This window comes from Enhydra lutris, unplaced genomic scaffold (genome assembly GCF_002288905.1).
Source record: "Enhydra lutris kenyoni isolate GAN:26980312 unplaced genomic scaffold, ASM228890v2 scaffoldscaffold1, whole genome shotgun sequence".
In the NCBI taxonomy this organism is placed as follows: domain Eukaryota; kingdom Metazoa; phylum Chordata; class Mammalia; order Carnivora; family Mustelidae; genus Enhydra; species Enhydra lutris.
The window spans coordinates 67,075,769-67,093,011 of NW_019154085.1; the positions used below are offsets into that span (position 1 = coordinate 67,075,769).

General features: G+C 39.9%; 1 protein-coding gene across 1 annotated transcript in view; it reads left to right on the forward strand.

Annotated features, from left to right (window-relative positions):
• The window catches only part of LOC111140755 (myosin IIIB), a 427,320-nt gene that overhangs the window by 156,885 nt on the left and 253,192 nt on the right, over nt 1-17,243 (forward strand). Inside the window, exon 10 of the mRNA XM_022492953.1 lies at nt 1,765-1,830. Coding sequence (XP_022348661.1) covers nt 1,765-1,830 — 66 coding nt within the window. The remainder of the gene's footprint in view (nt 1-1,764; nt 1,831-17,243) is intronic.

Genomic DNA, 17,243 nt, shown 5'->3' on the forward strand with positions numbered 1-17,243 from the left:
TCTTTGAACTTCCCAGACTTTTTTATACTTCTGTGATTTGGCACATGTTTTCTAAGCCTGTTGTGGCTTCCCTCTTCTCTGTCTTGAAAAATCCATCCTAATCTTAAGGGGTCTGTTTAAGCTCATCTTCTTCAGAAAGTCTTCAGGGACTTACCAGATTGGGTAAATTTTTTCCTTAATTATGCTCCCACATATCTTTGTGTATTTCTGTATCATTTATCAACTTATGTTCTCATCATGTGATAGGATACTACTCTGAACTATTATTGGCTCACTTATGATTAATTGCATTATAACAATGGCCTAAAAATGATGGACATTTATTTCTCTCCTGGTAAGGAAGACTAATGGGAAGCAGTCTAGAGCTTGTACAACAGCTTGCCATGTCATCATGAATCCAGTTTTCTACCTATCTTCTTTGCCATACTCCACTTATAGCTCTCATTTTCAAGTTTACCTCATGTCCAAAATGGCTGCTCAAGCTCCAGCCATCACATCCATACTCCAGGAAGCAGTAAGGGAGAAGAAGGAAGATGGCGTATCTCCCCTCTTTTAAGAAGGGTTCCTAGAAACACCACTGAACAGTTTTATCATTGGCCAGAACTTAGTCACATGGACATATCTAGCTGCAAGAAACTCAGGAAAATGTAGTCTTTATATGGCAGCATTGTGTCAGAATAAAAACTGTACTTAAAAAAATGAGAAGAGACTGGGTATTGAGAGGCAAATTGTAATAACATTATCTGATACTTTTTTAAAATTTCTGTCATTCTCACTGCTTCCCATTCTTCCACCTATTGAAACTAAGCAATCTATGGCTTTAGGAAGCAGTTAAAACCTAGATGAAAGCAAAGGTAACATATGTAATGTGTTTAAGGTTTACAGTCATATTTTAGACATTCAGAAACATAAGTTTCTCTGTTTGGTGTGCTTGATTTGCTCAGAAGCCCCCTACTTCCATTTATGGCCAGGAAAAAAAGCGCTTACCAATTAAAAGTAATGTCAGTTCTGTTTTAAAATTTAATCTCTGGGTAAATACTAAGCCAAATGCAGGGCCCTTACCTTCCCCTTATCCTGCCTTCTCACCTGCCTTCTCAGAAGTTGCCTGGTTACCAGAGTCTTTCTGCAACTCTCTAGTTCTCTTGAACTTCCAGTACTTAGTTATGTTATTTGTCTGTCACCCTCTCTACCCAGGGACCCCATAGGGTCTGGAACACTGCCTGAGCTGTTTTGCTTTCTCCAGTGCTTATTGCAGAAGTTGACATACAGGAGGAAATAGTTAAAAATTTGACTAACGAATGTATGAGTGTACTTTAAATGCATCACATAATTACTTCGTGTGGTAGTATAATGATCTGAAAATCCTTGTAAAATTTCTCTAAAGCCCCTAGCACTAGGTTTATAGCTTTCTTTCTTATGGCCTTAATAATACTCAGCTCTCAGTTATAGTGGTCATATAGAGGTCATGCTTGCCTCGCCCCTCATTAGTGTCTTCTTGGAGAACGGTCCTGATCTGTGTTACTCTCACAGCTCCTGGAGAAAGCCATGGACATAGTAGGCCTTTAATCAGTGAAAATGAAGGACTAAATGAATAGGGGCTGGCACTTTGTAATTTATCACTAATGAATGACTCCCACCCAGGAAGAAACAGAATGGATTTTATCAGAGCTATTTAGAACAGTATCAGTAAAGACAAGTTGATATTTTGCCTTTAATTAAACACTGTTTTTTTTTTTATAAGAAAAAATTGCTTTTGTTTTTCAGAAATCCTCCACCTACTTTACTTCATCCGGAAGAATGGTGTGAGGAATTCATCCACTTTATTTCGCAGTGAGTATTTCTTCCACTAAAAATTGCTAATCCAGCAAGGCCTTGAACAGTGATTGGAAATCCAAGCTGTGGAATTTACTTGGCACTAGAAGTCGTTATGCCTTTTAGCACGTTATGACACAGAATTTGTTCCAGTAAATGACAGAAGATGCTTCTGTAGGATTTGAAAAATAGGGAGTTCCATTTGACTTTTGACTATAATCAGACCTGATTCTATGGGTCACATTTATCTGAGAATCTACTCACATTTATCTAGTCTATTTGTCCTGGGGCAAATACTGCCAGTGGCCTTTTTAATGAGGGAGGACACTCAACATCTGAAACTGTGATGCGCACACTAGGCCCAGGGAAGAGACAGAGGGAGGCAGCCTTCAACTGGGGTCTTAAAGCTTGGAAGTTGGGCTTTGCTCTAGGATCCATGGGGTGGGAACACAGCTCTAGTTGCCAAGATGATTGAGTGGGCACAGTGGGATCTCTGGCCTGAGGAACCAAGGTGAACAGACCTAGCCACGGCTCAAGGTGGGGAGAACAAGATGAAAACCCAAGTGATGGGTGGCGTGTCCAATGGGAGCTATGTTACCAGGAGCTAGGCAAGACGGAATGGGACTAAGACAGGAGCAAAACCAATAGTAACACCAACAGGATGGTGACTCAGTTCTGGGAATATGAGCTTCTGGCCTGGGCCCTGGTCTGGTAGAAGACCACACAGATCTGGGGAAGATGCTAGAGGAGACTGTGTGACCCCAGGCTAGGGGCCTGATGAACTGTGTGGGCAGAAATCCAGATGAGGCATTACAAGGCATATCCAGGTACAGGGACTGGGAAGAGGTGTGCTCAGAATTTAGTAGATCAAACAAGGTGTTCAGAGGTCATGGGAGGAGAAAAGAAGTGCCCCAAATAGCTCATCAACAGTACATAGGGAAGGGTCAACACAAATTGCTCTAACTTAAGCTTATGTGTAGACTTAGCTTCCTTAGAAAAGCAGGGCAATGAAAGAAACGGAGTCCCTTGATTATCTTCCTTACTCTCATCATACAGATCAGTAATTCCTTATCCACAATTCTAGAATCCAAAAAGCTCTGAGAAATGAAAGCGTTTTTTGTTTTTTTTTTTGTACTTGACTCATTTAGCTACAGGCCCTGGCCTTATGTGAACTGATTTGGTGGCAACACATGACCTAAACTGAAGTGAAACTATTTATAGTCATTATTTATCTCACTCGGTGTGAATATTCATGTGAATTGTTGCAGATTTATTAATGTGTTTGATTATAGTGTGCTGCCCCAGATCCTGCTGGGGAATTTTATGTAACATACAGTAAATGCACTGGTTTATATTTCTAAAATTTTATAAAATTCTGAATTTCAAAATACATTTGACCCCAAGGATTAGTAGAAAGAGTTGTAATCCTATATTTAATTTTTGTTTCAAGTGCATCATAGTTCACAGTCCCTAAAATTGTTTGCTTGTCCAGCCCCTCCTGGACTTGTTCCATCTTTCTCAGTACTCCAAGAATTCTACCAAGCAAGGCTGTATTGGAATATGACCATGAAATTCAAGGCCAGGGCATTTCCTCACCCCTCCAGTCCCCACTCTGGTGTTTCTACAAAGCCTGAAGAATGCAGAAGCAGCCACAGCTCAAAGTGGCAATGTCAGGCAATAGTGAGAGGAGCAACAGATAGAGCAAGAGGGATGATGCTCACGTAGGAGCAGAGGATGAGGCACCTCCTGGGATTTGGGAGCCAAAGGGGGAGGCGGAGAGAACTGGAGAACTCAAGACACCCTGGTAGCTGGGAATACACCCCAGGGAGAGAAATCCAGGGCCTCTGGGTTCCAGTGCTTTTGCTAGCAAAGGCTGGATTTAAAGAGTTTTCCTTTTTGTTCCATTGCTGCATACAGATTCCCTTGATTGACCTTCTTGAAGCTGTTGGCCTAGAAAAAACCATTACATATTCACAAATATGCCTTCCTATACCAAGCTCTTGTGATGCTTCTAAAATGTGACTTGACTCACCAAATTTTATCTTCTATATATATTTTCAAGTGTATATTCATGTTCTTAAACCAAGCACGGTATTGCTTAGATGGATTTGGGAATAAAGGTACATACTTGATGTTGGGGTTGGGACTCTCAGGGTTAAACAGTGTGGAAATACCTTCCAACTATTGATTTATCTTTGTGGCAGGATCCTATTATATGCCCATTTAAATATGCTTGTTTTTCCCAACACTGTGAACTCCAGATGCACTCATTCTGATTTGCTTTAGACTTAGAGGATCTTGATATGAGAATGGAAGACAGAACACAAAAATCTATGCCTTTAGTATGCATACTATCGGGGCAAAACAAAAGCATCTTGTTGAAATGGCAGGAGAGGGAGAGTCTGAAAACGTTCTTATGAACCAGTGAAGGTAAATAGAAATCAAGTGATTTGTGTGCCTTACCACTAATTTAAGATATGGAAAATTGTCCTCAGTCTTCTGTTTACTTAATGAATTGCCCTTAATGGTTTCATTAGTGAAAATATTCTGTATTATAGTTGCTCATAGATTCTTTCCTGACTTTAGCTCCCAATTCTGCTTTCCCCATACCATCTTAAATTCCTCAGCCATGAGTTCTTTTTTTACAAGATTTTTAGGAATATGAGTCTCAAGATTAGGGACTAATTATTATATTTTGTATCTTTAGGTAGAAACCTGCCCACTATTCCCAAATAATAATCTTTGGTTACATAGGTGAGCCTGCATATACCCCAGGCTGTCATTACCCTACCAATTGAGTTTGACTTTACTATTTCATTCTGTTTATTCAAATCTCTAATGAAATACAAACAATGACACTCACTGGGTTAGAAATGTCTATTTAAAGAGAGCCTTAGTTTGCTTTTATACTTATCTTGCTCATATTGGGAGAGAACTGGGAGCAGGATAGAGGATTAAGGCCTTCAGATTATAAACTTCTCATTATTGGTGGGACTGGGGTGGGGAAGATGATTTTCTGGTAATTTCAGGAAAGGTGTTTTTAGCTGGAATTTTTCAGATAATTGTTTCAATTCCCATTGTAGACTGAATAACAATGCATTGTATTAAGGTAAGTAAACGGATTCTCTCTAAAGAATAAACAGGACTAGAAATTCTTTAGCAGCTTTAAAACTCTTAATACCCTATCCCCATGTGACTGCTAAATCATAGCAGAGGTGAGTCAATAATCTTGATCTTTTTTTTGTCCACGTTGGTCACCACTTACCAAGGACCTGTATGACTTCTCATTGATTGGTGCGGTGGTCCAAAGGGATTGACCTGGCTGTAGCCTACTGATCATAGCTGTGAAGACAGGGGACAGGATGTGTGTGTGTGAGCGAGAGACAGAGAGAGAGAGTGTGTGTGTGTGAATGAGAGGGGGAATGACTATGAATGTACATGAGGTGGCGGGGGGTGGGGGGGGCAGGACATGAGTGCTAGGAGGTGGCTTGAGGTTTTTTAGGTTTCCAGTCTTTTTAATTTGGAGACACTCAGAGAGATTTTAAGAAGGTCGCAAATCTTATCAGTAAACATGTTTTGTGGTTTAAAAAAAAAAAGAAAAGAAAAGAAACATCAGTTTGGTTCTGAACCTTTGGTCGTTAGTGATAATTGACTCATTTATATGTGTTAGTTATGCATTTGTCAAAGCATGACTCCTGACAGCATAGTTATGATAAATTAAACATGATCCTCACCTAAATTCTGCATTGCTTTTTATCCATATGCTAGGACCCTGCCCGTGTTTTTGGTCACCCATGTAATGTGTGGTTGACTTTGTAGAGATTTCATTATCAGCCCTCTCCCCTGTGGCTAAAGCTATTTGCATAACAAGTTTATCTGGTTCAGGTTTCAGCCAGACTTCTGTTTTGTCAGGAGGCTCCATTCACAAGTAGCCTTTTACAAGATGACAGTAATTTTCCTTTGCCAGCTTCACCTTCATCCCAAAGGATATCACTTTTTTTTTCCAATTCAAACTAATTTCGTATCTTTGACTAAACTATAATACTTCCCCAACCATTGTCTAAAAGGTGTCTGTGAACTATGCTTTTTCATTTTTTGTGTCTAAAATTTTGGTGTTTTATTAGGAATTAGTTTTAGGACTTTATCATCAGCTCCTGAGCTGATCGGAGAGACAATAAAGAAGGATTTCTCTGAGGCAAGGGCGAATCTACCAGGAGCACCAAGGCGTCTCAGCTTAGGATTTAGTGATGACTCACACTATATGGTCTCCAGCACACACTGCTTTCTTGGGTTGGCTGGCTTGAGCAGCTAAGCATGCAGGTGTATCCGTATCCCAAGGTGAGCTTTGCGGCTGATCCTTACCATTTAGTCATGTAATGAAGAGGCGGCCTTTTCTATCCCTCCAAATGACATTCATGTGGCTACAAGCAGTTGTATTGCATGTTAACAAGGTGCGATCACTCTGAGCTACAAAACTGCTAGAACTAATGCACATTTGCATAAATTTATTCCTTAAAAATGGAAACTCAGAGCTGGAACATTTGCTTTTCCCTAGGCCTAAATGTTTATAAAGGTAATCATTTATTTTGGGGTGGTTGCTCCCTTCACAGTGATTGTATTTCCTTCGAGGCAACCACTCTTAGCTCTTCTCCATCCCCTATTATGTGTCAAGGCAGCTTTATTCCGTATGGTTTTTATAATGTCCATGAATAACACACTTGGAATGATAAATATCCTAAATCAGTTTATTGATTAAGCTCCACAAATATTCTTGGCTTTTTAAGTCTTGTTAGATTTGGGTGGCCATGCAAAGGGTTAATACTTCCCGGAGTGGAAGGATACAATAACCTTTATTTACATTACTTTACAAATTGGTAATTTTAATTAAAATGAGCAGTGGTATCTCCAGTGACAGACTGTCTCCATTTTAGATTTATTTAGCCAATGATTAGCTATTATGGCTTCTTGAATTAATTAGCATCTCTTGAGCTACAGGGAATTAGTGAATTAATAAAAGAAGCACAAAATTTAAAAAATTCTAATTTAAAGCACCCCCAAATCCTTCTCTCTTCTCTTAACATATATTGATCAATATACTTACAAATGCAACCCAACTTCTTTCTCATCTTGAGAAATTGGTATTTTTCCCCCTCTTCATGAAAAGAACAGATAAAGCTGTGTGTTTCAAGGTTATGTTTCCCTGAAGAATGTCTAATTTAGATTACCTAATAGATCATCTAAAGGCACCAAGGGCCTGATTTGATCCCCCTTAGACCCTACTTAGAAACTCAGCCAGTAAAACCTGATTTTCTCATGATGTAAACCAAAAAGTGGTTCAGTGTGATTTGGAGTTTGGAACATGGTACAGTGTCCACATATATCTGAAATATACTGTTATCGTAGAAACCTTAGCAATGAGCATTTTAGCCTTATCTGAAAGAAGAGGCAGAGTACCTGGGTGACTCAGTTGGTTAAGCGACTGTCTTTGGCTCAGGTCATGATCCTGGAGTCCCAGGATGGAGTCCCAGGATTGAGTCCCGCATGGGGCTCACTGTTCATCAGGGAGTTTGCTTCTCCCTCTGACCTTCCCCCTCTCATACTCTCTCTCTCTCTCATTCCCTTCCTCTCAAATAAATAAATAAAATCTTAAAAAAAAAAAGAAGAAGAAGAAGAAGAAGCAAGAGGCATAGTAAAGTGGGTAATCCAGACTCTAGGCAGCATATTCTCTTTGTCTCCCAACAAACTCTGGGTTTGGGTCTTGCAAGAAATCAGATCTGTAGCATATGTTGTAGATTTCACATTATTGCTTATAGCCCATTATGTCAGGTGACTTTTAGATAGGGTTATCCTAGGTGATATTCTGTTCCATTTACCTCATACTGGTTTTTCTTTCTTTCTTCTTTTTTTAAATTCATACTAAAATTTCATAATATAAATCAAAGAGAGTCTACAGTTGAAGTCAACAGAAGTGATGGTGAGCTCTGTGTTTTGTGTCCATGCATAAGGTGTGGGTTTGGGGCTGGGGTGGTGGGCATGACTCATACCTCTGCCCGTAGCTTGTTCCCCCCTCCCTTCCCCAGAGCACTGCCTGGTTCATCAAGAAAAGCAGTGTATGCATTCAGCTGTGTCACTTACTAGATGTGCCCCTCTAGGGAAGGTATTTAATCTCTCTGACCCTTAGTTCTCATTTGTCAATCTGGGAGAGGGAAGACCTGACTCATAGGGTTATTGTAAGGATTAAATTATATAATATGTCTGTAGAACCTGGCAAATAACTCTTACTCATGCTAGGCTCTGTTCTTTACATGTCATGAAATGAAGGTAATTCTCATAATCCTATGAGGCAGTTCTAATACCTCCATTTTACAGAAAATTGACGTAGAAAGAGGTCAAGAGTTCTAAGACCACAGTTAATAAGTAGGGGAGCTGGGATGTGAACCCCAAAAAACTTGTTTCAGTGTTCATAATCAACAATAGTTATTATTTTTATTATTCTTTGCATTTGGTCTGTGCCACTATTCTGAAATTGGTTTTTGAAAGTGTCACTGGCTCGCTCTCCTTTCAGGACCATCATGGTCTGTGTAGCTGACTCCATTCCTTGGTATGTCTTCTCACAAGACCGTCAGATCTAGGAATTCCTGGCCAAGAAACAAAAGTGGAATTATCCCATTCCCCAGTGGTTTCAAATGAAAACTTATACTAAAATCAGGTACAATTCCAAGAGGAGATATTAGAAAAGAATGAAGCTGGATCTGTAAGGAATACCACATGGGATGCCACATATATTTATGTTGTGGCAAAGTCATTAGCAGCTTACTATATCAAACTACAAACATCACTGCTATCTGCACACTTGGACATGTTTTACTGGGAAAATTATTTCTTTCTTTGTTTCTTTTCTTCTGTACTAGTAGTTTTAGTAATAAATAAGAGACCCTTTTGTTCTGAAAAATAAGTGTCAATGACCTTCTCATTTTTAATACCTCTGGAGTATTTCAGTCTGCTGTCCACCTTCTCTTTATTGAAGTTTCAGCTCACTAACTTCCACAGCTCTGGCACAACACACACACACATACTCCTCCACTCCCTTCTGAACAACAACAGTACCACCCCCTCAAACTCAACCTGAGAGAATCTTCTCCAGCAGGAGTCAAAATAGGAGTACCTGGCATGTACACTATCTTCTCATGTTTGCCCCATGAACAGTCCTACTTCCCCCACCTATCCCAGGGCACATCTTGTTCAGGCTCAATGCCTCTGTCTCTGCTGTCAGCCAGCCACAGGTTTCTTCATGGGGAAGGAACGGGGGGGGACAGGAAATGGATGCCTGCATCATGGGAGGCAGAACCCATAGTGCTTGGTAACTAATGATGGGAGGAGACAGGTGCTACAGAAAAGGAACAGTTGAATGTGGGGACGCCAGTATTTTTGTTTGGGAAAGGGACTTTTTAGAGAATATATGTTGGAGAGATTAAGAGCACTAGACCTAAAGTCAGATTGTATCCTAGCATTGCCACTTAGATTTAAAAAAAAAAAAATTTATTTATTTGAGAGAAGAGCGAACACACAAGCAGGGGGAGGGGCAGAGGAAGAGGCAAACTCCTTGTTGAGCAGAGACCCCAATGCGGGACTGGATCCCAGGACTCTGAGATCATAACTTGAGCCAAAGGCAGATGCTTAACTGACTGAGCCATCCAGACACCGCTACTTAGATTTTTTGCCTTGGACAAATTACTTAATGTTTCTGAGCCTCAATGTCCTCATCTGTAAAATAGGAGTACTAATATTTATATAATAACCACTTGGGATTAAGACAAATTCTGCTGTAATAGAAAATCCCAAATAACAATGGCTTAAATAAGGTAAGTTTTTATTTTCATTTCTTATGAAATAATCTGAGAGTTAGGCCGTGTAGGCACTGCTCTCATGCTACCCCATTAAGTGTGATTTCCATTCCCAAGGGCACATCATGGGCCAAGATGGCTGCTATAGCTCCAACACTTACCTACTTATTACAGCCAGCTGGAAGGAGAGAAAAATGAAAGTTTCCTTACTTTAAGAAGACTTTTTGGCAGTTTCATGCATCATATCATTAGCTACAACTCAATCACATGGCCACACCTAGCTACAAAGGAAGCCAAGAATTGTAGTCTTCTAACAGGGCAGCCCTGGTCTCAGGATAGTACCAGCATGATGTCCTTAAGTAGAATGAAGAGTGTATAGATGGGTTACAGCCTGTAATCATTCTACCTTATAGAGTGTTGCAAGAATTAAGTGAGATGTAGAGGGAGAGCTCAACAAATGTGAGTGATAATGATGACTATTATAACTAAATAGTGGTATCAGCAAAAGAGATGTGAGAGTCAGGAAGGAGAGCCAGTAGGGTCTGCAAGGTGATGAGTCACAACAGAGTGGTCATGAGAAGGGGCAATTATGATCCCCACTGAGGCTGATCTAGGGCCTGAGAGGGATGGGGAAAGTAAGGATAAGGTGGGAATATGAGGTGGTCAGGTTGACACCTTTCCTGGATCTTCTCTTAAAAGCTGTGATCTTCTTCTCATTCAGTGCTAAGCTCCCAGGTTTCTGCCTGCTCCTCCCTTCCCTGCCTACTGTAGTTTCCACTGTGGAATTTCCACAGTCTCTAGTACGGAAGAAAATCTGACTCTGGGTCAGTAAGACTTTTAATTAAAAATGGAAATGAAGGCTCATGTCACCAGTACTACGTTCTTCCAGCCCACTGATGATTTCTAGCAGGGATAAAAATAACAGACATAGTCTGTTGTCACTAATGAGGAAAGGGCTGTTTGTGTGTGTGTGTGTTTTAATAGATTCAAAATTTATAATAGTGATATTAAATATAATGAGCTATCATAGATTCTCTTGGTCTTCCATCTCCTTTTGGTTATGTGTCAAGCTTCCAGCTGACCTTCTAGTATTGTAATTCAGAATCCCCTAAGGAAATAAAGAACCTCATAAAATACATGCTATAGGTATCATACCAGGTCGGTGAGTTGGGTGGAAATCCTGTATTGACTTTTAAAAAAGACTTAAAAAAAAAAAAAAAAAAAAGAGCACGAGAGAGAGAGAGAGAGAGAGAGAGAGAAGAGGAGGGCAGGGAGATCAAGCACGTGCACACTCATCAGCTGGGGGTGGGGCAGAGGGAGAGTGAGAAGCAGACTCTCCACTGAGCAGGGAGCTGGATGTGGGGCTTGATTAAGGATACTGGGGTCATGTCCTGAGCCAAAAGCATATGCTTAACTGACTGAGCCACCCAGGTACCCCTCCATAATTGATTTTTAATGTGAAGGATGATTGAATGATTTTGAAAGAAGAATTTTCTTTAAAAGGCTATATTTTAGTGAATAGTGGGAATTCTTATCTTTAAGGGAAGCCCAAAGCTTAAACACTTGGGCTCAAGCGGTGCTACTCATACATGTACAGAATTCTTGGCTTTGATCAACCCATGTTATGGGTTGAATTATGTCCCTTAAAACTCCATATGTGGAAGTCCTAACCCTTAATATCTCAGAATGTGACCTTATTTGGAAATAAGGTTATTTCAGATATAATGCATTAGAATGAGATCATATTGGAGTAGGATGGGCCCCTAAACTAGTATAACTGGTATCTTTATAAAAGGGGAGATTTGGATGCAGATATGCACACAGACAGAATGCCATGTGAATATTGGAGTTAGGCTGCCATAAGCCAGAGATAACCCAAAGCTAGGAGAGAGGCCTGGACCAAATCCTTCGTTAGCACCTTTGGGGGAGCATTGCCCTACCAACATTCAGTCTTGATCTCAGACTTCCAGCCTCTGTAGCTGTGGGACAATGAATACCTCGAGTTTAAGCTACTCAGTTGGTGGTAACTTGTTATAGCAGCCCTAGGAAACCAGTACAGTCCATGACTTGGTGGTTACAGGATACCTCATTTGATCTCTCCAAGCCTCTGCTTCCTTAGCTGTGGGTGAGGATAGCAGTGTCCACCGATCTACCAGTAAGGATCAAATGTAAAAAATTTTAATACAGTGGAACATCATCACAAAGTCAAGTATTAGTAGTATACCATAAAGCCATAGCATTTTCTTCCTTATTTGCTTCCTTCCTTTTTTCCTTCCTTCTTCCCTTCTGTTTTATTTTTTAAATATGTCTCAAATGTTAAAGGTTTTTATGAAATTCTTCCCAAGCCTCCTGCCCAATAGTGAAGGAGGGGTATTTCTATAATTATCAATGTTTGCTGGCCTTCAAGAATCAAATTCATATTCAGTGCGAAGACTTCTTTGTCATATGTGCCTGTCTGAGAGAAACAAATTACATAAAAAGAGAGGGTAGATTGGTGTCATCTTGTATCCCCAAGTCTGACCACCTGATTGCCTTCCTAGAATGCTGTGTTACAAGGATTCTGAGGCTATGTCCAGGATAGAGGATCATGATCACTTAGTGATATTTTCTATGACCCTAAACTGGAGTAACCGTATAAAGGTAGCTTATACCTTTGTGGTCCTAGAATCCACTTTTCTTTTTAATTATAACCAAGTTCTCTGTGAAAATCTTTGTTCATGGCAAAACTCATTTAGCCAAAGAAAGCTTACATTCAACCAAATCAAGTATAGCCTAAAAGATACCTGAGAGTTAAAATTAAAGTAGTTGAATAAATCTAGGGTTGTCTGTTTGAAGGGTACAGATAATATTAACAGTAAGATTTATTTAAAGCTTGCCATGTGTCAGACGTGGTGAAATGCACTTCACATGCATTATTTCAGTGATTGTAACTGCTGTCCTCTTAGGTTACTGCTCAAGGTGAACCTTTTAGAAAAAAAGTGACTGTCCTGATATTTCACAGCTAGAAACTGACAGCTAGGATTCAGACCCAGGTCTGTATTATAGTCCAAGACTTGTTCTCAAGCTCATGATGCTCTGGGCTGTGTGTGTGTGTGTGTGTGTGTGTGTGTGTGTGTGTGTTTAGGTGAAATTTACATCAATATTGACCATTTAAAGGGAACAATTAAATGTTATTTAGTACATTCAGTGTGTTGTACAACCACCCTAATCTAATTCCAAAACATTTTAATCACTCCCAAAAAAGCCTTATTCCATTAAGCAGTTATTCTCTGTTTCCTCCACCCCTCTAGCCCCTGAAAAACACTAATCTGCTTCCCTTCTCTGTGGATTTACCTATTCAGGATATTTCATATAAATGGAACCATACAGTAGGTGGCTTTTGGTGTTTGTCTTTCACTTAACATAATGTGTGGAGGTTCATCTGTGTTGTAGCATGTGTAAGTATTTCATTCCTTTTTATGGCTAATTACTCTGTATCTTTGAGGAAGAATGTCAGAATTTACTCCATCATGCTCTACCACTTGGAGCTATGAAGAGGATCCAAGTTTGGTTGCTCAGATATCTTTAACAGTTTTCCCTGTCAGACCCCCACATCACATCATAGGTGACCATACTATTGTAAAGCCTTCTTCTTCCCCTATTCCCACATAAGTAAGGGTATTTGGATATGGTCTTCTGTTCCTCTTGATATCTGGAGCCAGAGCACCCAGAGGTTCTAGGAGTAGGAGCACTGGTTACAGCCTACATATGTTGTTTCCCCAATCTCCCAATTTACGGTGGTAGTTTTGCTATCTGGCTTCTTTTGGATGCCCAGAACATTTCATCATACAGGTGTCTGGTGTTCTTGGATGATGATTCAGCTCTTACTGCAATTAGAGCAAAAGCTTCCATTTTACTATTTATGATTCTGTGACCATAGTCATTGTGAACCATCCTCCACAAAACAGAATGATCTTTTCGAAAGCCAAACTGATCAAGTCATGCCCTACTTGTAATCATGCTGTTGCTCTCCATTGCTTATGAGACACACACAAAGCCTTTAATAACACACAAGGTCACTCAGTATATGGACTCTATATATACAATAGTATTCTCTCCTTACTTGCTTTACATTCTAGGAAAATTGAGTAAGTGGTGCTTCCCTTTAATTTCCTAGGAAGATTCAAAGGTCCTTTCCCTCATTCTTGTGTATCAGCATGGCACCTTTCACAAATATTCATAGCAAGGGTGGCAGAGAGGAATGGGTCAAGCCATCCTGAAATTGTTTGTTCATCATTTTCCCCACTCAACCTGTGAATTCCTTGAAAGCAGACAGTGTTTCTTACTTGCTGTTATCCCCAATGTGGGGCACAGTTTTTAGCACATGGCATGTGTTCCATAAACATCAGCTCCTTTTGAAGAAACAAAAATTATAGAGAGGAGGCAATACTTCAAAATCATATACATCATATGATGGACTTGGGTTAGAAGTTCAGTGTCAGGACTCATGGTCTTTGTAAGCTTTTTATAACTGCAAACATAATATTAAGGAAAAGAGTGTGAGGTGAAAAGAGTGATCCATGTACTCCCCAACACATTTTCCCAAACCAAAACTAAAAGTTCAACCATCAGAAACATGACAGGTTTGTTAAAAGTGGACGAAAAAAGAAAGAAAAAAAAAAAAGGTTTGTTGAAGGTGTAGCCATAGTTAGCTATGGATTCTTTTTTTTGGGTTGCTTTGAATAAATGAAAATGATGTCAAAACAGATCTTCCCTGGCAATCTCAGTCGTTATTCCTTTCCAATGGCTTCTGCCTATTCCGCTCCATTTCCCCCCCACTGATCCCTGCCACCCCACTTTTCCTATTTTCCACCTCCATGTACTCCATCACCAGGTTCAGAATTCCAGATAAAGGTTGAAGAGGAGCCATTTCTGAATCCAGGATTAAGATAAAGAGCTATGTTTGGGGTGCCTAGGTGGCTCAGTGGGTTGAAGCCTCTGCCTTCGGCTCAGGTCATGGTCTCAGGGTCCTGGGATCGAGCCCCACATCGGACTCTCTGCTCAGTGGAGAACCTGCTTCCTCCTCTCTCTCTGCCTGCCTCTCTGACTACTTATAATCTCTGTCTATCAAATAAATAAATAAAATCTTAAAAAAAAAAAGATAAAAAGCTATGTCTGCGTGGCTCATGATGTTTCTGGACCACGGCCAGTGACATGATAGCCTACTGGGCGTGCAGTTTCCTTCTAACATAAACATTGCCATGCTGAGGCTACCTTAAGGGAGTAAGTATGTAGGTGTGATGGGTAAGAATCAAGAAGTGGGGGATTTTGAAGCCTATGACCTAGACTTTGTTTCCTCTCTATAAAATAAGAGCCAGGTCATATCTCCTAGATGTTAATCTTGGTCATATACATTATTAATACATTCTTCAGAGCAGTAGATATTACCAAAGAAACAATTTAGGAGGGAAGTAAGCAGAAGAAATTATTGGACAATTTTGAGTTTGAAGGATTTTTGTCTTTGTTTCTATGCACAAATTTCTGTGAAAGGGGATCTTTAACTTTATACTTTTCCAAAAAATGTAACAAAGGCATATAAAAAAGAAAGACCAAAAATATTACTAGGGAAGGAAGGAAGGAATCTAAATATTGAGACAGATGATAATGGAATAAGAACACAAAATGCTCAGCTGAGTGGAAGCCATAAGTCTGCTGGGATCAGAAGCAAGCAGTGATGGCTTTAAGTTTGGCTCCTCTGGGTAAAAGGACTAAGAGAGCTCCAAGCAAGATAGTGTCCAGAATTGGACTCCTGCCTAAAGCCAGTGTGTGGGGTAGTTCTTGTAGGCTGATAAAAAGAAGCTGAGGAAGAAAATGGGATAAGGGAGAGGTCATATGATGCTGTGCTCTAACTATAGCAGTTTCCTCTGTGTGTTCTCCAGCAGCTGGGGAATTGCTGACCATCACCCAGGACTAAGATATATAAGGACTATGCTTATATATCCTACCTATATACGGTAGGATATATAAGCAGCTAGACCCTCTGCTGCCACAATGATGAGCTCTTCCATATACCTAATAAAACCTTGGGACAGGAGCACAAAATGGCATTCTAAAACCTGGCTCTGGGCTAGAGACTTAGGGATCCAAGAAGACACAACCCTAAAGTCAATACATTAAGAGGATGAGCACAGAAAGAAAGTGAGAGGGAAAAATTCTCCTCCTCAAAGTGAGCCTGCCAACTGAAATTTCAAAACACATGAAGAGGCTAAGAAAGGCTAAGCTAAGAAAGACAACTATTCACCACAATGAATGAAGCATAAATTCATTTGAAATGAAATAGTTTCATAGAGCACTCTGAATGGTAAAATAAGTAACTTTTAACCATAAGAAGGAAAATGATTTGGGATAAAATCTAAACAATCAGAGTTCAAGGAGGGGCAGTGTTCAGTTCATGGTTAAGGCATGCATAGATTCTTGTGCTCAAGAAGAGGACAGAACTACTGGCAAGTTTATAGTTAAGTAGATATTTTAAACATGCAGGATAATGTCTAAAACTATAGGAAAATAACGCCTAGTTTCTAAAACAACAGAAGGAAAAAAGGATCTAATAGAAAACTCTGTCAATCCAACAGAAGGTAGGAAATGAAGGGGAAAAAAAAAGAATTAGAGGGGAAAGGTGGTAAAAAGAGATTTGTACTGGTATCACAGTGCTTTTGAATTACCAGTTTCCCCCAAGATCTCTTGTCCATGAGCATTGATATTTAACAACTGGCTGAATAGGGCTGGGAGGCTGATTCATATCATTTATTGATTTTGTGGTGTAAATAGCCCCACCATAGCCAATTTCAGGCTACCAATGTAACATCAATCAGATCACAAAGGTCCTGAAAATGTAACAATAATATCTAGGGAACTTGTGTGTGTTGGCCCTAGCACACTGCTATTTGGGATAGACAGGACTTCTCTATGGTCTTCATTCTGCATATAATTTTTTTTATAAGATTTTATTTATATATTAGAGAGATCACAAGTAGGCAGAGAGGCAGGCAGAGAGAGAAGAGAAAGCAGTCTCCCTGCTGAGCAGAGAGCCCAATGTGGGGCTTGATCCCAGGACCCTGAGGTCATGACCTGAGCGAAGGCAGAGGCTCAACCCACTGAGCCACCCAGGTGCCCCGAATTTTTGACAATAAAATAAAAATTAAGAAAACCATTCACTGCATTTTGCTTCTTTAACTGAAACCATATGGAAATTTATTGGGAAAACAGGAGTTGGTGGCATTGTGTTATTAGAGTATTTATCTTACAGTTGTGGAAGGCTAGTAATTTATGATCCTTGCTTGCCAAGCCAGATCAATACAGAGATAAATGTCCTCAGCACAACAGAATTTATATCCTCCACATTATAATTGACCACGGTGTCATACATTCAATCATTCATCTCATTATCTTATATAATGAGCAGAAGTCCCAATATGTATGTGATTTATTAATATACACTACTGTGAAACCCAGGACTGATCTATCTTGTTACCTGTCCTTGGCAACATAGTATACAGTTGTCTTCCTCTGGCAGTAGGATACCACAAGGAGGATTATCCACCCCCTTTT